The 25,312-nt window shown below is 35.3% G+C and overlaps 1 protein-coding gene across 3 annotated transcripts in view; it reads right to left on the bottom strand.

Annotated features, from left to right (window-relative positions):
- LOC128239033 (fibronectin-like) overlaps positions 1-22,847 on the bottom strand; it is an 85,019-nt gene extending 62,172 nt beyond the window's left edge. For all 3 annotated transcript variants that reach the window (XR_008261807.1, XR_008261808.1, XM_052955459.1), the window contains exons 1-8: positions 22,563-22,847; positions 16,780-16,939; positions 12,278-12,442; positions 2,971-3,138; positions 2,549-2,713; positions 2,117-2,281; positions 550-714; positions 118-282 (exon numbers count right to left, since the gene is read on the bottom strand). Coding sequence is in view for 1 of the 3 variants with exons in the window: in XM_052955459.1 (XP_052811419.1) it covers positions 118-282; positions 550-714; positions 2,117-2,281; positions 2,549-2,713; positions 2,971-3,138; positions 12,278-12,442; positions 16,780-16,939; positions 22,563-22,598 (1,189 nt within the window). In the remaining 2 variants the exon portion in view is untranslated. The remainder of the gene's footprint in view (positions 1-117; positions 283-549; positions 715-2,116; positions 2,282-2,548; positions 2,714-2,970; positions 3,139-12,277; positions 12,443-16,779; positions 16,940-22,562) is intronic.
- Positions 22,848-25,312: the final 2,465 nt, after the last annotated feature.

Raw genomic sequence — 25,312 nt, 5'->3', positions numbered from 1 at the left:
GATTTGCAATTTAAATGCTTATTTTCAATCGTAAACAAGTTTAAACAAAATCAGTGCGAAAATGAATTAATACATGTAAATTGTATATCAGTTAAATAATGTGTCATAAGTTAATACTTAGACTGCACATGTTTGTGGCAGACTGGTAATTTTGATCCGAGCAAGAACACGTTCCAAGACCCTCGCCACTGGACCCTGTACATTGTGAGTTTTGGACACTACAGGCGGAGCCAATTGAGCCGGTGCCAGGTTTTGTACAGGACCCTCCTATGGTGGTGCCAACTGAAAAGATGATAAACAGAATCAACAGAGAGGCTAAAGTATGTGGTGATAACAAGGTCTGAAACCATGACAAAGAAATAAGCAGTTTTGCTCATTTGGATTACTCTGAACCAGTAGGGATTTTAGTTCATTGGGACTGGTACATTTTGAGATTTGCAATTTAAATGCTAATTTTCAATCGTAAACAAGTTTAAACAAAATCAGTGCGAAAATGAATTAATACATGTAAATTGTATATCAGTTAAATAATGTGTCATAAGTTAATACTTAGACTGCACATGTTTGTGGCAGACTGGTAATTTTGATCCGAGCAAGAACACGTTCCAAGACCCTCGGCACTAGCCCCTGTACATTGTGAGTTTTGGACACTACAGGCGGAGCCAATTGAGCCGGTGCCAGGTTTTGTACAGGACCCTCCTATGGTGGTGCCAACTGAAAAGATGATAAACAGAATCAACAGAGAGGCTAAAGTATGTGGTGATAACAAGGTCTGAAACCATGACAAAGAAATAAGCAGTTTTGCTCATTTGGATTACTCTAAACCAGTAGGGATTTTAGTTCATTGGGACTGGTACATTTTGAGATTTGCAATTTAAATGCTTATTTTCAATCGTAAACAAGTTTAAACAAAATCAGTGCGAAAATGAATTAACCCTTTAGCACATAGACAAGTGGCCAGATTACACCTCCCAGTCAATAGCCAACTTACTGATAAGCAGTCCTTATCTGCATAGGTACTTTTCAGGATATTTGAAAATGAGAAAATGAACACAGCAGTATGACCTTAAAATCAATATAACTCCAAACAATTGTTTCCAAATCTTTTTTATGTGAATACATTTTTATAGATAATTAAATTATCTAATAAATGGTGTCAATAATGAAATATAAAATTATTTTATTTCATCTGTGAATGCATTTCCAAGAAGGAATTGTAACATTTCTTTGAAATGTCATAATTGCATTAAATCAAAGGGTAATAAAATGCTGGGATCGATCTAAATTTTATTACCCCTATCATAAAAATGACCCATATGGATTAAAAAGCCGACAATTGATGTTCTTGTGTATTAATACACAGAAATGTGGCAGGAATATCTGGTGTCATCCAGCTGAGAGATCCAGTCCAAAGTGTCTGTTTAACTTTATTACCCCCTCATTATATTCTCTACAAAAAGAAAGCCGAGAAATGTTTTCAAAGTAATGAATAAAAAGATCTAGATCATGAAACGCTTGCACAAATGTGTTTACTTGACCTATTTTACGACCGGAACCATGCTGGCCATCGATTAGCTCAGCAGAAAATTTACTCATCATTTTCTCGGCTACTTATTGTTTCTATTGTTTGTAACACAAAATATTATCTTCAAATAATTATAATCTTTATTGATTTTAATGGTTAATTCAACTGACATAATATATTCAATGATTTAGGCATCAATGTTTTTGGGGAAATTCCATACTGTACAGTACTGCTATTCCTCGAGGTTTTATTACGTCACAGTGGGATCTCACACCTGTGATTGGCAATATAAATAATAACCTTCAAGTTTTAGCAGACAACATTTTCGAGGGAAAATCAATACACAAAAGGTTAAGCTTCAGCTTTATAAACATCCGGGATATTGTTTACAAAAGAAAGATGCAAAATTGAAGTATTGAAATGACCCTATTGATATATGCGGGAGATGCGTTTACATCCAGTAGTGTATAGGGTCGGCCAGATGCGTTTACATCTGCTAATGAGCTATGTCGGCCTATCTCGTATACATGCGCTAAAGGGTTAATACATGTAAATTGTATATCAGTTAAATAATGTGTCATAAGTTAATACTTGGACTGCACATGTTTGTGGCAGACTGGTAATTTTGATCCGAGCAAGAACACTTTCCAAGACCCTTGCCACTGGACCCTGTACATTGTGAGTTTTGGACACTACAGGCGGAGCCAATTGAGCCGGTGCCAGGTTTTGTACAGGACCCTCCTATGGTGGTGCCAACTGAAAAGATGATAAACAGAATCAACAGAGAGGCTAAAGTATGTGGTGATAACAAGGTCTGAAACCATGACAAAGAAATAAGCAGTTTTGCTCATTTGGATTTCTCTGAACCAGTAGGGATTTTAGTTCATTGGGACTGGTACATTTTGAGATTTGCAATTTAAATGCTTATTTTCAATCGTAAACAAGTTTAAACAAAATCAGTGCGAAAATGAATTAATACATGTAAATTGTATATCAGTTAAATAATGTGTCATAAGTTCATACTTGGACTGCACATGTTTGTGGCAGACTGGTAATTTTGATCCGAGCAAGAACACTTTCCAAGACCCTCGCCACTGGACCCTGTACATTGTGAGTTTTGGACACTACAGGCGGAGCCAATTGAGCCGGTGCCAGGTTTTGTACAGGACCCTCCTATGGTGGTGCCAACTGAAAAGATGATACACAGAATCAACAGAGAGGCTAAAGTATGTGGTGATAACAAGGTCTGAAACCATGACAAAGAAATAAGCAGTTTTGCTCATTTGGATTACTCTAAACCAGTAGGGATTTTAGTTCATTGGGACTGGTACATTTTGTTGCAATTCTTCTTTCATTATAACCAAGTTTGAAAAAAATCAGTGCGAAAATGAATTATTAAATGTAAATTGTAAATCATAGTAAATAGTGTTACATAGAGTTAATACTTTGACTGCACATGTTTGTGGCAGACTGGTAATTTTGATCCAAGCAAGAACACTTTCCAAAGCTGTCGCTATTGGACCCTGTACATTGTGAGTTTGAGGCACTACAGGGGGAGCCACTTGAACCGGTGCTGGCAGGCACTGTACAAGATCCTCCTATGGAGGTGCCGACTGAAAAGATCATAGAATCAAAAGTAAGCTGAAAGAATGTAGTATTGGCTTGGTTGGAATTCGAGACAGAGAAAAGCAGTTTTTCCAAGATATGGTTAGCTTTGAACAACAAAAAGTTTTTTTAGGTCATTAGGAAAGGTTCATCTGAAAAGATGGCTAAAGCAACATTGTTCATCAAGTCATTTATACCTACTAGCAATATAATAGTCTTCTTTGTTGCCATGAAAACATTAATTCCAAAAATCCAACTTATATCCCTATTGGCCCCAAACCACGCACAATTGTACACACAAATAAATATAACTTACTTTAAAACTTACTGACTATTTGCATGATCTTTTTTTTCTGATGGATGGAAAAGACATTCAATATTTCTGTTGTCATAGCAACCACATGTTGTGCCCAACAACAAACAAACATGACACACAAACTTTTTTACAGGCTTTATCTCACTAAACAACAAGTTTCATGAATGTAGCTTTATACCTAGATAAATAAAGTCAGTGGTATTTTCACTTACATTTTGCCATAATTATAGGAACAACATTTTTATCTAACAAATAATACTAGAAGCGCCGCAATGCAACGAAACCAGGTTTTTGTTATGGGCAATCAGAAATTATAGCCATTTAATTTGTTGTATGACTTTATCTTTACTTTTATCAAAAAGAGACGTAACTGAAAATTACTGTTGGCGGAAACCATTTTTCTATTTTTAGTAATAGTGACCTTGACCTTAGCCCCTCCCCACTCAAAAGCAATTCCAAGGTAGCTCCTCACATAAGCTACCTACACACTAAGTTTCATCAATATCTATCAATGCTAACTTATGTTATTGGGCAGAAACCATTTTTCAATTTTTAGTAACAGGCGACCTTGACCTAAGCCCCACTACCCTCATAAGCAATCCCAAGTTAGTTCTGTACATAAGCTACCTACGCACCAAGTTTCATCAATATCGGTCATTGCTAACTAAAGTTATTGGGCAGAAACCATTTTTCTATTATAAGTAACAGTGACCTTGACCATTTTTTCTATTTTAGGTAATTGTGACCTTGACCTTAGCCCCTCCCCACTCAAAAGCAATCCCAAGCTAGCTCTTCACATAAGCAACTTACACACCAAGTTTCATCAATATCGGTCAATGCTAACTAAAGTTATTGGGCAGAAACCATTTTTCTATTTTAAGTAACAGTAACCTTGACCTTAGCCCCTCCCCCCTCAATAGCAATCCCAAGCTAGCGCTTCACATAAGCTACCTACATACCAATTTTCGTCAATATCTATCAATCCTAACTAAAGTTATTGGGCAGAAACCATTTTTCTATTTTTAGTAACAGGCGACCTTGACCTAAGCCCCACCCCCCTCATAAGCAATCCCAAGTTAGTTCTGTACATAAGCTACCTACACACCAAGTTTCATCAGTATCAGTCATTGCTAACTAAAGTTATTGGGCAGAAACCATTTTTCTATTATAAGTAACAGTGACCTTGACCATTTTTCTATTTTAAGTAACAGTAACCTTGACCTTAGCCCCTCCCCCCTCAATAGCAATCCCAAGCTAGCTCTTCACATAAGCTACCTACATACCAATTTTCGTCAATATCTATCAACCCTAACTAAAGTTATTGGGCAGAAACTATTTTTCTATTTTTAGTAACAGGCGACCTTGACCTTAGCCCCCCCATCAAAAGCAATCCCAAGCTAGCTCTTCACATAAGCTACCTACACACCAAGTTTCATCAATATCTGTCAATGGTAACTAAAGTTATTGGGCAGAAACCATTTTTCTATTGTAAGTAACAGTGACCTTGACCATTTTTCTATTTTAAGTAATAGTGAACTTGACCTTAGCCCCTCCCCACTCAAAAGCAATCCCAAGCTAGCTCTTCACATAAGCAACTTACACACCAAATTTCGTCAATATCTATCAATGCTAACTAAAGTTAGTGGACAGAAACCATTTTTCTATTTTTAGTTACAGTGACCTTGACCTTAGCCCCACCCCCCTCAAAAGCAATCCCAAGCTAGCTCTTCCCATAACCTACCTACACACCAAGTTTCATCAATATCTATCAATGCTAACTAAAGTTATTGAACAGAAACCAATGTTTGACGCCCGCCCGTCCGTCCTCCCGCCCGCCCGTATTTAATAAAATTTCAATTTTTTAATCATTTGCTGGCAATTAAATGTACATCTAGTCTACAGGAAATTAAGTCTGATTACAGTTTCATCAGTATCGGTCATTGCTAACTAAAGTTATTGGGCAGAAACCATTTTTCTATTATAAGTAACAGTGACCTTGACCATTTTTCTATTTTAAGTAATAGTGACCTTGACCTTAGCCCCTCCCCACTCAAAAGCAATCCCAAGCTAGCTCTTCACATAAGCAACTTACACACCAAGTTTCATCAATATCGGTCAATGCTAACTAAAGTTATTGGGCAGAAACCATTTTTCTATTTTAAGTAACAGTAACCTTGACCTTAGCCCCTCCCCCCTCAATAGCAATCCCAAGCTAGCTCTTCACATAAGCTACCTACATACCAATTTTCGTCAATATCTATCAATCCTAACTAAAGTTATTGGGCAGAAACCATTTTTCTATTTTTAGTAACAGGCGACCTTGACCTTAGCCCCCCCATCAAAAGCAATCCCAAGCTAGCTCTTCACATAAGCTACCTACACACCAAGTTTCATCAATATCTGTCAATGGTAACTAAAGTTATTGGGCAGAAACCATTTTTCTATTGTAAGTAACAGTGACCTTGACCATTTTTCTATTTTAAGTAATAGTGAACTTGACCTTAGCCCCTCCCCACTCAAAAGCAATCCCAAGCTAGCTCTTCACATAAGCAACTTACACACCAAATTTCGTCAATATCTATCAATGCTAACTAAAGTTAGTGGACAGAAACCATTTTTCTATTTTTAGTTACAGTGACCTTGACCTTAGCCCCACCCCCCTCAAAAGCAATCCCAAGCTAGCTCTTCCCATAACCTACCTACACACCAAGTTTCATCAATATCTATCAATGCTAACTAAAGTTATTGAACAGAAACCAATGTTTGACGCCCGCCCGTCCGTCCTCCCGCCCGCCCGTATTTAATAAAATTTCAATTTTTTAATCATTTGCTGGCAATTAAATGTACATCTAGTCTACAGGAAATTAAGTCTGATTACAATCAAAGTGAACCGATTAATTTGCATAAATAGGAGGTTAAGGAGAAAGCTGTTAAGATATAATGCACAGAAATTTTCTTTCATTTATCTCTAAGCATAGAGAGAATCTTTGCTCAGAGATGGATGAAAGAAAATTTCTGTGGTCATGACCTTGAATTTTTCATTGGGAAGAAATTTCTTCATCAGTATAAATGGCCATCACAAATTAGCTACTAATAGTCCAAGGGTAACTTAACGGCCAATCAAGTTGAAGTTTGGTGGAAATGGCATATAATTTGATAGAACTCTAAGTTTTATTTCATTAGCTGACATTTAAATTGGGCAAGGACTAAAGTGAAATGGGCATTAAAAAGCGAATACGCCCATCACACTAGATGAAAACCATGAAGACTGCACTATGTCCTGGCAATGTCGATGATCGCTGAATCTTAACTACCATCAGGATGATTGCACTATGCGCTAACTAAGTGCTTATCACGTCCTCATTACTTTCTTATGACTTGGAATTTATTTGCAAATGTGATAGTGATTGAATTACAGTGTTTGATGTATAACTGGCCAATTTTTCATTCATATCTAGCAGAATCGCGAAAAACGTCGGTCCAATGGTCCTGACTGGTAAATTTTAACTCGGTCCGACTAAATTTCTGACCGACAGTTTTCACGACCAGATGTAAAAAATAATAAAGATTTAATCAATTATCAAACACCACTTAAAAGGAAGAATAATTTATTTTGTTTAACAAAAAATCGTGTTTTTATCAATGATATTGTCAAATAACCATTTTGTTTACAAATCCCATGTCGTTTTCCATTCGTGTAGATTACTGAGTCAAACACCATGCAGCATTTGCCTCTTTTTGGAATACATTACCATATAATGTTTACTATTGTGTATATATCGAGCGATCTATTGAAACTCAAAATGATAAAAAAATTGTCATGAACATTGGAATATTTTAAATGATAGAGTACTAAACAATAATCTTATCCTTTGGAATATGTTATTTGATTACGAAAACGGTACTGGTACTGGTACGGTCCGAATAATACAAATTGCCAACCAATCAGAATTTTCATTACGATTGAGTGCGAGAGTCAATTTTTTTTATTCCAGGGCAAAACCTGGCAAACAGAAAGAATAAATCTCTGTGAACTATTATTTGTGTTCAAGTTTAACTGGTAAATATCCTTATACGTTTTTAATTCTTGTAAACGTAAAATAAGCAACACACTGGCTTTGAAAAAGCAAATTTTCAAACAAATATTGTCGGACCGGCAAATTTTCTTTATATATCAGAGGCTGTCGGTCCAAATGAACGCGACTTTTTCTGAAGTTTCACAATGTCTGATCTAGTTTTGGTACTGTAAACGAATGCACTTTTTTCCATGAGATTTTGATGTAAAAAACATGCCTGCGTCTTATGAAGTTACAAGCTTTTGACATTTTTTCTGAGGTTGATTTCAGGCCGAAATTGGCTCTTCAGAGAAATAAATTGTGAAAAAAAGAGTTTGTTTAGATTTATGTTGAAAGGGATGTCACTCACATCATCTGGATTGAGTTTATACGGGTTAAAATGCAGTTGAAGATCGGGATACGTACGGTATATCCTAAAACATTATTATTTTAAACTTTTCATTATTGTATGATTAAAATTATTCAGTATTTTGTATAAAAACAATAATTAAACATGTATGTTAAGAAGCATAGTTGTGCACTGTCGAAATATTTTGGTCGGTGGTATTATGATAAGGTGTGAAAAGCTCATACTGCCTTTTAGCAGTTTAACATACCAACAGTACAAACTGTTGCGATAATAGTCTTGTTTTATCCGCACTTTGCCACGTTCTTTATACTTTCAAGTAGGTGTTGACATTTTGAGAAGAAACACATACAATAAAAGGTTTTTGCTTTACAAAACTTTTTATTCTTGACAGGTTATCATTTACGATACACCGTCAGAAAGAATTTTGCTTTGTATTTGTAAAGCATGGCTTAAAATAACTATCGTAATTATTCGTCACTGTCAACAAACATGGTGGCCAATGGTGGCGGACAATTTTAATATTTTTTCAATGTGTCCTATAACCCATAACATGGATTAAAAAAAAATTCTCAAGTTTTCCACATATTTTTTGCCTGCATCTTATAATTGCTATCGTCTTATAACCAGTCATTTACAGTTTAAAATAAAGTAATAGGGGTGTTGAACCCAGTATTTATATTGATCACTGTTCAGAACCTGACAGTGCATGGTAAGAACCTGGTACACACATGTCTAAGTCATGTTAAGCACCGAAAAAACGTGTTAACAACTGAACAAGGTCTTCTATAACGTGGCAAACATGTACTTTAGTCATAGCAAAAGCATGGAGAGGAACTCCATTAACGTATCAAGAACATGTAATGACAACCTAGAGACAACACAATGAGAACGCTATTCAATTATACTTCCCATGTTTGCACTGGGTCAATCAAGTTCCAACTAGGTTTTAGTAACGCCGCCCCTACGTCAATGCCATTGTTAATATGTTCTTATTACATTCTGATTTGACCACGTCCTCACTACGTTATTTTTTTAAACCTGTTCAAGGTTTTCACATCCATCATAAATGACCATCCATAAAGTAAGAATATTTTATTTTCTTTAAGAGAAAATCGTGTATTTATAAATGATATAATAACCATTTTGTTTACGAGTTCGATGTCGTTTTATATTAGTGTAGGTGTTGAAATGTGTACCACACTTAGTCAAACACCATGCAGCATTTGCCTCCCTTTGCAATACATTACCAAATGATGTTTAAAAACTCAAAATGATAAACTTCTGTCATGAACATTGAAATGTTTTAAATGACATCCTCACTACGTTATTTTTTTAACTTGTTCAAAGTTCTTCACATCCATAATGACCATACCACTTCCTTATCAGTATCTACTGCGTTCCTTCTATGTTGACCATGTTCTGACCATGTTCTGACTGCTTCCTGCCAGATTTTTGAGGAGGTAGTGGGACTGTGGCCTAGTATGATGGGGGCATAAGTGAGTTGATAATTTGACCAAAAAATAAGCTCATTTTCTTAAACGTAAATATGAGCTTTATGCTACCTGTTCTTCAAAACCATATTTATCTTTTCAAAACAAAAATGACCTTAATATGGTCAAAACAAGGTATTCATTGTGCAGAATAGTGAAAATTAAATAAAAGGTTTTAGTCTAATGCAAGTAAAATAATATCCTTTCTGTGAAATTTGTATGAAATTCATCAAAAGAAAAAAAACAAGAGCTGTCACAGAGACAGCGCGCTCAACTATTCCGCAGCTTTTCAGTGAAAAGTTGAAAAGTTTTGGCGAAACATGCATGGATCACTGTATTAAGACTCAATTCAATAAAAAAGTAGTTGGTGAGATATTAACCTATATGTGCTTTAACATGCAAAACCTTAACCAGAATTTCTACGTCGAATAATAAAGGGGCAAAATATATATTATATGCAAGATAGAGTTATCTAACTTGATTAATTAAGAAGGTTGGATGGTTGAGTACCATTGTATAAAGTCTCAATGCAATACCTCAAGTAGTTGCTGAGATGTTAACCTATGTGTGCTAACATGCATTACCTTAACCAGAATTTCTAAGTTGAATAATAAAGGGGCAAAAATTATATAACATCGTATAAGAAAAAGAACTAGTGGCACTGTAGTGACAGGATCATTATTCACACTTGCATGGTACTCAACACCTTCATTACTAAAATCCAATTTAGTTCTCAACAATTGAACACAAAAAGAGTAATAATGGTAACAAACAAACAAGTGGTGTCACATCTTAAATGTGTGGATATCAACAGGCAATTCATGAATATTAGTTTAACGGTAAATTAATAAACGAAATAGATATAGATGCACTGTTTTATTGAATATATACTCCTTTCTTTCTTTACGAGGAAAAGCTAACAAATGTGAAAATGATTGATTTTTATAAACGAAATAACTGCAAATGTAATAATTTATTTTCTATTGTAGCAAGATAGTAGCAAAGAAAACAACTCGGAGTTCCGCTTTGAGGCCAATAAAACAACGCGATCACCGGCGATACCGGCAATAAAACACTCGGATGAAAGCGGTTACGTACTCGGGGGATGTACGCGATAAATTAAAAAAACCTCGGAGTGACCGAGGAAAGTGGAAGTTCCGTGTGGAGTGAACTGAATTTGCTGAGATATAGACTTATATGTGGTACATGCAAAACATTAACGAGAATTTCTAAGTCGAATAATAAAGAGCAATTATTTTGCATTAAATGCAAACTAGAGTTATCTAACTTGGTGAATTAAGTAGGTTTGATGGTTGAGTACCATTGCATAAAGTCTCAATGCAATACATCAAGTAGTTGCTGAGATGTGTATTTACATGCAAAACCTTAACCAGAAAGTCAAATAATAAAGGCCAATTATATGCATTTTATTCAAATAGGTGTTATCTAACTTCATTAATTTAGTAGGTTAGATAGTTGGGAATACATATCCAAAGTTTCAATGCAATAAATGATGTATTTACTGCGATAATGACTTAAAGGTAGTTACATGCAAAACCTTAACCAAGGTGTAACACCGACGCCACTGCCGCTGACGCCAGGGTGAGTAGTATAGCTCTCCTTATTCTTCGAAGAGTCGAGCTAAAAATTACAGTTTTCTTATACCACTGTCATTTTGTACATTTTAATTAGTGTATTTTTCCTGTGATGTATCACCTTAAAATAATTATTATAATGCAAAAAACATTTTACAACCTGAATATGGTACCAAACTTTGATATGTATCTTCTTTAAAAATAAGTGTTATTGCCTGTCAAAGAGGGAAACCCTGCATAAGGGTAGCTATTGACCTAGCTTGTATTAATATAGAAGCTTCTAGATTGATTGCAGGATCAAGTTAAAACAACAACAGTGGTATATTCACTGTTTTTGTTGCCATAGCAACCATAATAACTAACAACAAGAGGGCCATGATGGCCCTGGATCACTCACCTGTAAAAAGGTCTAAACTGTTGTGTTAACAAGGTTTTTCAATAATTGGGCTGTGACCTATTTTTTGACCCCAGATGACCCTTATTCGGAATTTACTTAAAAATTATCAAAACAACCTTTCTTACAAATTTCCAGGATATTTGGGCTAAAAATGTTAGCTCTAGAGTGTTAACAAGGATTCTCTATATTTCAGCTCTATGACATAGTTTTTGACCCCAGATGATCCATATTCGAACTTGAGCTAGAAATCAACAAAACAACATTTCGGACAAATGATTAGGATATTTGGACTCAAAAAGTAGCCTCTAGAGTGAGGTGAGCTAAAAAAACACTATCCACATTACCATGTGCTAAGCTGAGCTAAAAACACTATCCACATTACCATGTAACCTATAGATTGCATATATCTAAGTTATTACAGTATTATCCAGCTTTTTCCTGACGGGCAGACAGACAAGACAGACAGACAGACAGACAGACTGATTGTTGTAAGCCTATAGTTCCCTCCTGTGAAACCAGAAGGGGACTAATTACTAGAATGTTAAATATTGTTAAAAATACCATGAGCTCTTGTGGAGGGTAAAAGTAAATTTATACAAAAGCTGTGTCAAAGCATTACCAGTCCTCACCTCACTTTTTTAACCAAACCTCATTTTAAACGTTTTAACATGTCTGATTCTATATTTTATAATATACCAACCTTCATTTGTATATTTTACCAACATAAAGCTTAAAATTAGAGGTCAAGTGCCATACAAGTTGTGCTTACTTTTGAACAATAAGGTTTATCATATATAGAATGGAAAACATTTTAAGACAAGGCAATCATAAAGAAATTGGAATACAAACAACCGTGAACAATGTCAGAGTCAAATTTAATATAAAATGTAATCTTTATATTATAAGGTTAAGTAAACTTCATACTTGGACTGCAAACGTTTGTGGCGGACTGGTAATTTCCACTCAAGCAAGAACAAGTTCCTTGACCCTCACCACTGGACCCTGTACATTGTGAATTTGAGGCACTACAGGCGGAGCCAACTGAACCGATACCAGGCACTGTACATGCTCCACCTATGGAGGTGCCCTCTGAAAAGATTATAAACAGAGACTGATGTACTTTCTAATATCAAATTTTAAAACAGACAAAGCATAATCTTCAAGTCAGGCTTCTGTATACTGTTTAATGGCAGATTGTAAGTTAGAGCTGGGTTGAAAGAATAAGGGCTAGTGATGAAACAATTATCGAGTACAATCGTTAAATCGTCGCTGACAATGCTACGTCGGCGACAATAGATAGTGGTTGTTCGAAATTGATGTCGCTAATGTTACTTCCGGTGACTACGTATTTTTTGTTTGGTAAAAGTCGAGTAAATGTCATTTTTTCTTTCCGGTAAATTCTCGTTGAGTTCAACTAAACAAGGGAGGTCACTCTCTTACAACATGCCGTGAATGTAAACACTTTTGTTTAAAAACTTACAAACTCTCCCAAAATTACATTTTTTTAATTGTTTATGTATTTCATGAAACCTTCTTCAACAAGCTTATTCGTTGAATTGATATCCCCCGCCTGATTGGACTTAATCAAGGAATGAAGGAATTGTTGGTGAAATATATATGAGATTGAGTTTGATTGCAACTGTTTGAAATAAAAAAAAAATATTGTATATAATCAGGGCATCTAAAAGTTTGGAACCTTAATCGGTCCGGACCCAGCGACAACACACCTACATCCACAAAAAAAAGATCCCCCCCCAAAAAAAGACAGGTTTCAAAGTCCGATTATATAGAAATGTCCGAAGAATTATGTATTATATTTTCGCGATGTGTATGTTGTTAATATTTTTCGCGATGTGTCAATTCGTAAGCGGGCTTAAAAACCATCAAAGCCAATTTGTAATTGATACAAACTTTCAAATGAGATTCTCATCGAATTTTGCGGTGTTTCTAACAAGAAAAATTGCGACCATAATTAATTGCCGCAGGCGGGAAGCTGCCAGATGACAAAAACTGAAACAGTATTGGGATTTATTTGCTTAATGCTTCTACAGTGGATCAACATTCAACTGATAATCTTTAATAAACAGATATATCTATATTAATAATCGGGGCTTCTAGTTATAAGCTTGATATCGACAAGGAATTTTTCTGATTACATTTTATTAAAATGACGTAAGTGGCCCACTCAGCTTTCAGACTCTGTAGTTATTCAAGCACGTCGCTGTTGATATCCTATAGAAAAAGGGCAGGACTAGGTTAATTTATTCAGACATAAGATGTTTGCTATGTGAAAATATATATTTTAACACTTTAATGGATAGCTGCAAGCACATAATTAACAAATAATTTGCTTAACTGTGTCTTCTGCGATCTACCACTACACGTGATTGAACCGATTGCAAGCGTCTGCCCAATTAACAAATATCGAGTGTTCAGCATAGTGGAGAAAGCAGCTGGTCGCATTGGTCTGATGGTAACTAGGAAACTTTTACTGGGGATAATTTGAATGTGTGAATGACCGAAGAAGGATTGTATATTTCAATTTCTACAAATTTTACTGACTTGAGTCTTTTTGGACCGAAAATATAAAAAATGGAGTAAAATCCGGACCAATTTATTTGACTGTTTTTGACACTGAAATAGGTCTGGCTGGTTTTAGAAGCCCTGTATATAATGTAGAATTGAGAATTGACCAAGAAACCTAGTTTATGACTCCATGTTACCAAGTTCCAAACTAATCTAAGATTTCATAAAGGCAAACATTCTGATCAAGTTTAGAGTGTCCACAAGGTTTTTCTAAGATTTGCCCAGTGACCTCATTTTGACACCACATGACCTACAAGTTTCAAACTATTCCAAGAGTTCATCGAGGCAAACATTCTGATTAAGTTTCATGGAAATTAGAGCAGATGTATTGCCTCTAGAGTGTTCCAAAGATTTCTGTAAGATATGACCTAGTGACCTAGTTTTTGACCCCATGTGACCAATTTTAAAACTCTTGAAATATTTCAGTAAGGCAAACATTCTGACCAAATTTGAACATAACTAACTATTCAATACCAATGTTTGGTTAGGGACACAATTTTTCAAATATTTCACCTACTGACCTGGTTTCTGACCCCATGTGACCCTGTTTCGAACTATTCAACAACAATCAATAAAAACAGTCAGATTAAGTTTCATGAATATTCGATTGCCTCTAGTGTGTTCCCAATATTTTTTCAAAGATTTGACCTTTTGACCTTGTTTTTGACCAATATGACCTTCTTTTAAAACGCAGTCGAAATTTAACCCAAGAAAACATACTGAACATGTTTCAACATAATCCGACCAATCACCACCATAAAATAGTTTCGGACAAGATTTTTGAAAGATTTGACCTAGTGACCTATTTTTTTATCACATGTGACCCAGTTTAAAACATGTCCAAGAGTTCATCAAGGAAAACATTCTGATCAAGTTTCATGTAATTAGACCATACACATAATGCCTTTAATGTGTTTCAAAGATTTTTCTAAGATTTGACCCAGTGACCTAGTTTTTGACCCCATGTGCCCCACTTTTAAAAGCAGTCCATATTTATCAAGGGGTACATCATGACCAAGTTTGAACATAATCCGACCAATCATTTCCATTCCGGACGAAAAAATCTAAGATTTGACCAAGTGACCTAAATTTTCGATCATATGTGACCCAGTTTTAAATAAGTCCAATATTTCATCAAGGAAAACATTCTGATTAAGTTTTATGAATATTCGACCAGGTTTAATGCCTTTATTATGCTTCAAATATTTTTCTAAGATTTGACCTTATGACCTAGTTTTTGACCCATGTGACCCACTTTTATAAGTGGTCAATATTTCATCAAGGGCTACATCATGACCAATTTTGAACATATCTTGACCAATCATTATAATGATATGGTTCCGGACAAGATTTTTCTAAGATTTGACCTACTGACCTACTGACCTAAATTTCGATAATATGTGACCCAGTTTTATTTACGACCAAGAGTTAATTAAGGAAAACATTCTGATTAAGTTTCATAAATATTTGACTATGTATAATGCCTCTAGTATGTTCAAAAGATTTTTCTAAATTTGACCTAGTGACCTATTTTTTGACCCCATGTGACCTACTTTTACAAGTGGTCAAGATTTGATCAAGAGGAACATTCTGACTAAGTTTAAACATTTTTTGATCAATACCTACCAAGATATGGTACATGACGGACGGACGGACGGACGGACAGACAACGCCAAAACAATATCCCACTCCCGAAACCTTCGATTCGGCGGGGGATAATAACCTGGCTCTATGGTGTAGTGGGTCCGGTCTTATAACTGTCAATAAGCATTTTAGCGACTCGCTGTCATTTTCAGCAGAGCTAACATTTTCAAGGATTCAGCACCGATGTTGATTTATAGGGCTATGTGTCTACCTTGTTTCGTAACAGTTTTCCACTTCCTTGCAATGTCCGTTCTTCCGTGAAGCAATGCAGTGGGTATATATAGCATGTGAAAGTCGCGTGATGAGTACAGACAAATAAACCATCCTATTTTTAATTTTACCAGAGACAACCCCAATAATTCTTATTTGAAAAATGTACAAAACTGCAAAAGATGCCAGTATAGTATCAGTATAGCGTCAGTATATATCAGTAAGTAAGATGCCTTGTATGCTATGATACGTTTTTGACAATTTTCTTTTTTTCTTGCACTTATATCATCTGGTGTCTAATCCCTTTGACAGTGTTTTGCATCTTAAGTAATACTCCAGACACATTACATTCAATTGGTAAATTTTAAGTATTAAAGGATCCAAAACTCAGCCAAAAAAAAGTGGTATTTATGCCATGGTGTTTAACGTGTGTACCCAAATTATTTTAATGGTAATAATAAGGGTTACTATCATCTCAGTCCTGTCACACCCCCACATCAGTAAAGTTTCCTTGGCATGCAATCAAGTCCTGGGATATAGTTCAAAATGAATGTTGGACCTTGTGGTCTAGTATGTAGACACCATGGTGATTTACTTCAATTAGCTTCGAAAGTAGAGTACTGCTGTTTCAAGGATCTAACTACAAACTGGTGCATTTCTTTCGGTGATGCTTTGGTAAGTTTAAGTCAGGGACTGGTTGACAGATTTCACATACATTATTCTACCTCAAGACTATGCCAATTTCTGCCGATCTCCTAAATTATTACCGTTTATAAAAACAAAAGTTCTATTGTTTGTATTCATTTCTTACAGTGAAACACTGGCTATAATGTTAGAAACAGTGAACTTATATTTTATTAAGTTCACTGTCATAAACAGTGAATTTCTCAGGATCTTATCGATTGGAAGTTTTGAATTAACCGCAAAAACGTGAAATAAAAACCTATATATTAATAAATACATATGTATAATGATATCATTCATACTCGCTGAACATTGTGTTCCTCCTTGAGCTTGGTAGTGGGTGCTGGAGTCACATGCACAGTTGTCCTCAACACAAATCTCACCAGGACCAGAACAGTCCCCCAAAGTGCAATTTTCTCCAATTCCATAACACGTCCTTACAAGTGACACAAAAATCACCAACTGAAAACAATGATGTTTTAATTAAATAAATCTCAATTTAAATAACATTTATTAATAAAACATAATTGAAGCGTTATTTGAAACATATCAGCGCAATCATTCTATGAGGCTTTGGTTTCAACTCATCATCCTTAGGTCAAGATGTATCTAAGTTTGACCTTGAAGATAGATTAAAAAAAATAACCTTACGCATGGACAATCCCACCATTGCAGACAAATCCACCTTTGCTCATGCACCCATATACAAACACTCCTCTGCTTACACACACTTGGGCAAAACCACTTTTGCAATCCATTAAGTTAGAAAATAACATTATTAAAAAAGTCCAATTATGTTTTAGTGATGCAAGCTTATTTGTTTTTTATGTATATCTAAATGACTTCTCTTAAGCCTTTTTACATTTTTTACCTACAAAAATGCATTTTTCGCAATGACAAATGCAACAAAACCGAGAGTTACTTTTTGTTTAACCTACATATAGAGTACATAAAGTCATTACGAATTTTGCATAGTATGTGATTTCTTAATTATACCTCAAATTCTATGTTGCTCTATATACAAATTGTTTCTCCGTTTATGCAGCTGAAAACACTTATCATTATTTTACTCTATGATATTGAAATAAGAGAAAATACAGTTAAAAAATAAACGAGAGTGCCATGATGGCCCTAGATGGCTCACCTGTAAAACGGTCTATGGCACAGACCGTTTTAGATCTGTAGGGCCATTTCAACCCTCATCTGGCACAGATCCAACAGAATCTGCACAAATGCAGTACGTGCAAACAACCGCTAAAAGGATTATATCAACATGACCTTCAGATGAGGAATCAGATGCTTTATCCCTACATAACAGTACTATCCTTGACGTTCAAGAAATTAATACTAAATAGTGAGAACTGAGATCTGTGACCTAGCTTTTGACCCCAAATGACCCATATTTGAACTTGACCTAAAAACTACCAAAACAACCTTTACGACAAATTTCCAGGATATTTGGGCTGAAAATGTAGCCTCTAAATAGTTTACAAGGTCTTTAATACTCGGACCCAATGACCTAGTTTTTGACCCCAAATGACCCATAATCAAACCTGACATAGAAATCATTAAAACAACCTTTCTAACAGATTTCCAGAATAATTGGCCTGAAAATGTTACCTCTAGAGAGTCAACAAGGTTTGTTCAATAGTTGGGCTCTGTTACCTAGGTCTTGACCCCAGATGACCCATATTCGAACTTGAAAATAATCAAAACAACCCCTCTGACAAAATTTCCAGGATACTTGGACTAAAAATGTTATCTCTAGAGTGTTAAAAAGGTTTTTCCGTATTTGGGCTCTGTGACCTAGTTTTTGACCCCAGATGACACATATTCGAACTTGTTTTAAAATCTATTAAAACAACCTTTCTGACAAATTTCCAGGATACTTGGGCTGAAAATGTGACCTCTAGAGTGCTAAAAAGGTTTTTCTATATCTGAGCTCTGTGACCTAGTTTTTGACCCCAGATGACCCATATTAAAACTTGAGCTAGAAATCAACGGAACAACCTTTCTGAAAAATTTCCAGGACATTTGTCCTCAAAAGTAGCCTCTAGAGTGTTAAAAAAATGTGACCACTAGAGTGTTAACAACTTAAGTGTAGACGGACGACGAATGACAGACGACGGACATTCATCGATCCTAATAGCTCACCCTCAGCCTACAGCTAAGGTGAGCTAAAAAGTATGTTTTTTTTATGAGGTGCGAACTTACGTTGGTAAAGTCAAGAAAAAATAACCCTTGATAATCAACGCCTGAACCACTAGACCATGTTAATTTCCTTACGAAAGATAGATGTATTGACTTGTTTAAACCATACATTGATAAAATCACATGATAATTTCAATCAACCTACTGTGCAAAAAAAACAACTGTTTACGCTTATCCAAATATATGAAAATTGTAGTTTTCAAAACGGTATTTGAGTGATTATCAACAGTTGCTGAAGGGTTCCAGCTTTTGGATTCTTTAAGTTTTTACACTCCTAATGCTTCATCACACTTTTTTCGTCAAACACAAAAAATGCATAATCATTGTACAAAAACATGAGTGAGTACAAATCTCCAATTTTTCACAAAACAACATGTGAATTTTCATTTGAAAATGTTTAGCATTTCTCTAGTTATTTCTCTAGCTATTCCAGGAACTGCTCAGGTACTGTCTGCAAAGCACTATTCCCTGCCCACTTATCTACCTCTGATTGGCATATAGTAAGTCAGTGATCCAGTTTGGATTTTGTTTGGTATTTCCCAAACATTTCTTTTAACTAAAGCATCGTGTAGACCTCGGGAATTTATCTGATATTAATAATATAAAACTCTATCAAAAAATCGGACGGACGGACGGACGGACGGAGGGCATTCCTACAATCCCCTTCCCACACCGTGGTGGGAATTAAACATAGACAAAATAAAAAATCAACAAGAAATGCGTCAATTCAACGAAACCAGGGTTCAAAAGAACTTCAGACTTCATTGTGTGATTCAGTTTTAAATGTTTTTTACTATTTTCATCACCAAGGACCTTGACCTTCAACCTAGGGGCCCCAAATGCAACCCCATAAAATATTTAAATTGAGCCTCAATAAACACTTCCTATATACCAAGTTTGGCCACAATATACATGCATGCCAACCCTTACTAAAGTTATTCAGTACCGAGCGTTAATCTATTTTAAGTGACAGTGACCTTCACCCTCGGGGCTATTAAATGCAATTCCTTGAAAGGTCTCTATAAACTCTCCCTTTATACCAAGTTTGGTCACAATATTTCAACCTGAACAAAAATTATTCAGCACCAAACATTTTATCTATTTTTAGTAACAGTGACCTTGACCCTCGGGGCCCATTCGCAGTCTCAGTGTAAAAGTTATTAGCAAAATTCCCAACTTGCCCTTATATTTTAACTTGACACAATGTGGCCTAAAACTTTGACCTATAAGTTCCTCAGTCAATCAGGGGCAATAATTTGTATTTAGGATAATATGGAGTTATGACACCTCATTGTGTGATAGTCCTGAACAACTGTTTTACAAGTACAGTGTGCAAAATTAACCATTGTTAACTTTTAGCCAATGAGGCTACAGACTCTGAGATTTCTGTAGCCGAGCCAGATCTCAATACCCCACCTGTTATTTATATGGTTAAAAACAAGAAATGATATGTCACAACTGTACAATTTCTTATATTAGGCCGGTGGTGGTTCAATTGGGGAGGGGACTGCTTCTGTCAAGGCACTAGGATTGTTGATGAAATGGAGAATGGAAGTTCCTGTCAACATATGCTGCTTGTGGCATAAGTGACAGAATTTTACTAACAAACATCTGTTTAGTATTTTTTGCTAACTGAATAATATCACAGGCGGAAGTTGCGTTGACATGACCCACTCTATGGCCATATACCCTTTCAAAATTATTTGGAACATGATCATTTATCATAAAACTCTATATACACATGTATCAACCAAATATTGTAAAGATTTTTTTCCCTAAAAAAATACTATTATTATAATTAGAATATAAGTATTTTTTGAGATTTGTTTTCCTTTGAATTTTGGTTGATATGCCGACTGTGAATAATCCAAGTTTATTTGGAAACAACAACAACATCCAAACTTCAATATCTCACTATATCATAAAAGTATTGACAGTCTGAAATTTGATTTTTTAACCAACAAGCTCATGATTTCATCACCAGTCGGCAATCTAAAAGAACTTTTTGGTAGCCGGGTCATTTTTTTGTCGCACTGGCTATCATGTCGCACACTACACATATTCAGTAAATTGAATAACGAGTATTGGTTTTATAACTGAAAATGCCAAGTTGCCTAACAACTTTTACCTGAAGCAGACGAATAGTTGAGCTAAACAGGATTGGGTAGTAGAAACTTGAAATACTCATTGATAATGTGAGTTTCCCAATTTAATAATAAAGTGTGGAGTGATACTCAATTGCAAAGGTCAAGGGTAAGAGTGGTCTACTGGTATATGTGTCCACCTCTCACCATGTTTTGGGTTCAATCCCCACCAGGGGGGCTTTCTCACACCCTCTCAAAATGGACACCTGTCCTAGGAAACAGAATCGAGTCTGATTCTATAAGCCATCAGCTATCAAACCATCACAATCAAGCTAAAAGAAAAAGTATAAACTAAACTAATGGATATCTTATCTGTATCTCTGTGAAAATATGTTCGTCACTAATAACAAATAAAATCTTTTAGCTGAAATGTAAATTACTGGCTTGATTAGTGATTTGATTTTTATCTTTTTTCATTCATCACACAGGCAGAAGTAAAGTTGACATGCCCACTCTATGGCCAAACCAACCTCCTTAAAAAAGAAGTTATTTTTTTTAAAGAACAAATTTAATTGAAACTTGATCATCTATCACAAAACCTATATATACTGATTTTTTTAAGGAGGGGGGGTGTGTGATCATACGGTTGGTCACGTTAACACAACTGCCGCCTGTGGTCATCCCCACCTTCCTACAATGTACATCCACCAGCTCCGGCCCTTTACATACTCTACATGTATTGTATACAGTTTATAAATCCGTATACAAAACCAAGTTAACCTTTTATGCTAAAATCAGGGCCGCCATATCACTGTACTGTACACTTGCTCATTTGACATTTTAACTGTTTTATGTATATTTTTGTATAATAGTATTGTGTGAACATAATCATTTTTTTTGATATTTCATGTTTTTTTTTAATATATACTTTTTAAATAAATTTTTAAAAGTGTTCAAAGAGCACTTAAAGCCAATTATTTGCTGCACTACAGCTGCTGTACAGTCTATGCCGTACATGAAATGTGTCAAACAGATTCAACATCAATACAATGCATTAAATGTTTGCATTTGTTAATTAATGTCTTTTCATAATTTTATTGTGTTTTTATTGAAAACATGCAATTTATTGCAGAAGGATAATAATACAAGAAGGCAATTTTGGTCAATATGTGTGACTGCAGCCCTGGTTTCAGTAAACAACTGTAATGCACCAGTCAATTGTAACCACGGCCCCTCCGGGTCCAGGAAATAGTGGGGACTTTCGGTCCAGCCAACCCCTAGTAAAATCCCCAGCCTTAGGGGACAAATTGCTGGTAAAATCCCTGACAAATACTCTCGCATCGCATTGGTATCCTAGGTAAGGACCATTCCCCGCTATTTTCGGCGCGAAAACAAAACAACCACATTCACTCTGGGCCACCAGTCAATTGTAATCACGCCCCCCCCCCCCCGATCCGGGGAATAGCAGGGACTTTCGGTCCAGCCAACCCCGGGTAAAATCCCCGCCCTGCGGCACGAACTCTTGGTAAAATCCCCGCCAAATGCCCCCGCACCCCAGGGACCTTAGGTAAGGCCCACTCGCCGCTATATTTTGCGGGAAGACAAAACCACCGCATTCACCCGGCACGGCGGGGACACCTGAAAGGTTAAAACACGGCACATTTTCCCGGTTATCCCCGGTTTACCCTCAGACCTGGGAGGCCGTGGTTACAATTGACTAGTGCATAACAGCATATTTGATCATTTGAAAATTTCATTTTTTTCCCAAAAACAATGATAAATGAACATACCAAGGCAAAATAATGTGCACTTCTCATAGCTGTCATCCGAGTGTCGAAAACTGCCAGAATGGCAATGTTTATATTTGTTATTTCGACCACACCTCTGGTGTCAATATCCAGGTGAAACAATTTCACTTCTGTACAAATTGTTATAACAAAATGTTTATTTCCTCTGACACCCCGAATAGTTCACACGAAATAGTCTCATATTCAATATTCAAGATGGTCGCCGAAACAAGGAAGTTTTAAATAACATTTCTTCAAGTGCATAACTGGATTGAAAAGTTTATAAACTTTTGCAAGCTTCCTGGTCACAGATAATAGTTTTAACACGCTTCAATAATCTTGTCACGATAGTTTGGAGTTGTCGTTCTTAATTGAGCGGCTACACAACACTATAAGTTGATACACTAACAATTTACACAAGTACATAGAATATAGAGTATATAGAATGCAGATCAAATTACATTCACAGATATAGGCATATGCTAGGACAGCTAACATGGAATCCATAATAGATAAACATGCCAAGACTACCTGTCAAATTCTCCACTTTTCATTTCTACACGAGAGTCAATTTCAGCTGCACATGAATGCTATCGTGCTGTGGTTTGGGTCAAGATTTGGAAGAATGTATTAATTTTTGCCAAGAATGACGTGAAGAAGTATTAAGTGGTATACACAATTATTGCCAAGAAAAACTTAATATAAACTTATATATTAAATATGTTTATTTTAATAAGTAACATTTCAATGTTAAAAATATAGACATATGATAACAGATGTTGTTGAAATCGTATGCTTAAACAACCGTTCTATGTTGAATGTAAATGTTACCTATATTCAGTGCATAAATATATGAATCTGGCCGTTTCATAGGTCGAATTATATTTAGGGGTATGTTTTACTAAGCGTATAGATATTGATTTTACAATGTCAGATTTATTGATTTCGCATTTAATAATAAAAAAAAACACACACTCATTAAATATGATTAATTTAAAAGCGTTGTGTTTCACTGTAAAAATATGGAATTCGCAAGAATGCGTACACGTATACACCATGGAAAATTAAAAATACAAACAAAACTTGAAAATACATCGTATTGGTAAAACTTATTCACCGAATGTTAAATTTACTTCAGTTGGGTTCACATCATCATGAACGCATTCTGGGGCATTTTAAATGCATTTTCGTATGACAGATAACGATTTAATTTGGTTTTGCTTTTGTGTTGATCTTGAGCCAGTAACAGTTTGCTGTAGGTTGCGGATGTGCGTTCAGTTATAGAAGTACGATCATAGTCCGTATGTTAACTTGTTTGGTAATATGCAAATTCGCAAAGTCCGGGTTCTGTGTGGATTGAGAATTTACTGTATATAAAGACCAGTGGACCCCTTCATGGCTTCCTAGTCAAATAGCCCTCAAGTCAAAAAGACCCCAAGTCAAATAGCCCCCACTCACATTTTAAAATTGGTCAAATAGCCCCCCAGAAAACGCCCCACTTTTTTATTTTTGTATATGTATGTACGTATACTTATGTTATTCCAAAACATTTTTAAACCTTTACTTTTACAAAATGAAGTGCAATCAACATTATTTGTTTATCGATAAATCTGAAAATTTAACCAAGTAAGAATAACAAACGTTATATAATATATCAAATCTATATTTTAAATATTTCTAAGCCATTAGTTTTTAGTGTTTTTCATTCTTTAAATATTGATTACGCATCAAAATTAAAGCAACAAAAAGAAGATATAATTTATTTATTTTTTAGTTTTGAAATAATTTGCACAATGTATATTATGTATCAATAAATAATAATAATTTGACAATTCAAGTCATTTGGATTATTTCATTAGGTTATTTGTTTATTATTAGTATTTATTATCAAGTTTCAATTTTATTAAATAAATCTCATGTCACACTTCATGAAAAGAAGAGTTCTGATATAATATATGTTACAAAATATTTAGAATGACAAGAACAATCATCTTCCTGATGTGTTTTTTATATAAAGTGAAGTATATACAAGTAATAGTAAATACAGGAAAGTTAAAAAAGGCGTTATTCTTTCACATATTCTATTCTTCCGCATTGCAATGTTAATCAAAGGATCGAACAAACTATTCAGAAATTAGGGGAGATGGTCAAAGCCTCAGTTCCACGGGAATAAATAATTAAAGAAAAAATAAAAGTGAGTATATAACTATGATTGAGTCTCAAATAATGTCTGATAAACCCCCGGGGTCCACACGATGCTAAAAAAGAAATGTATGGGATTTACAACGGAATTCCAAACTGGTCCACGGACTTATTTTTATGCTAATGAGGCAGATAAGAGCGCGGATCATAGCCTCAATGTTGTATAGTAAAAAATCGCTCATGTTTTGTAAACTGCCGCAACAAAGTGTGGTAAATACTTAGGTGTGTTAAAACTAAGACACTTAAAGCTGGAACCCGTCTATTTGCTCAAACATCGTCTTTGAAGAACAAAATTTCCATTTGTTGTTGTTGCTTGATTGGTTGATTGACATTAACACATAGTGTTATAAATGTATGCTCAAGATGTTAAAATATCACCAACATGTATCGAAGTCCTCGTTATCTAAAGGATCAGGTGTTGGAAAATATTTTTTCTTCATGACTTTACCGGCGTAAAGTTCTACAAACTAAATATTTCTTATACTGTAACTGTATCTTTTTCTGCAATTTCGATAACATGGAGTAAAATAAAGATCACATTAGTGTTATTA

Source organism: Mya arenaria, chromosome 6 (genome assembly GCF_026914265.1).
Source record: "Mya arenaria isolate MELC-2E11 chromosome 6, ASM2691426v1".
Classification (NCBI taxonomy): domain Eukaryota; kingdom Metazoa; phylum Mollusca; class Bivalvia; order Myida; family Myidae; genus Mya; species Mya arenaria.
Note: the sequence above shows the minus strand (reverse complement) of the source record. Positions and strands in the feature narration are given on the sequence as shown.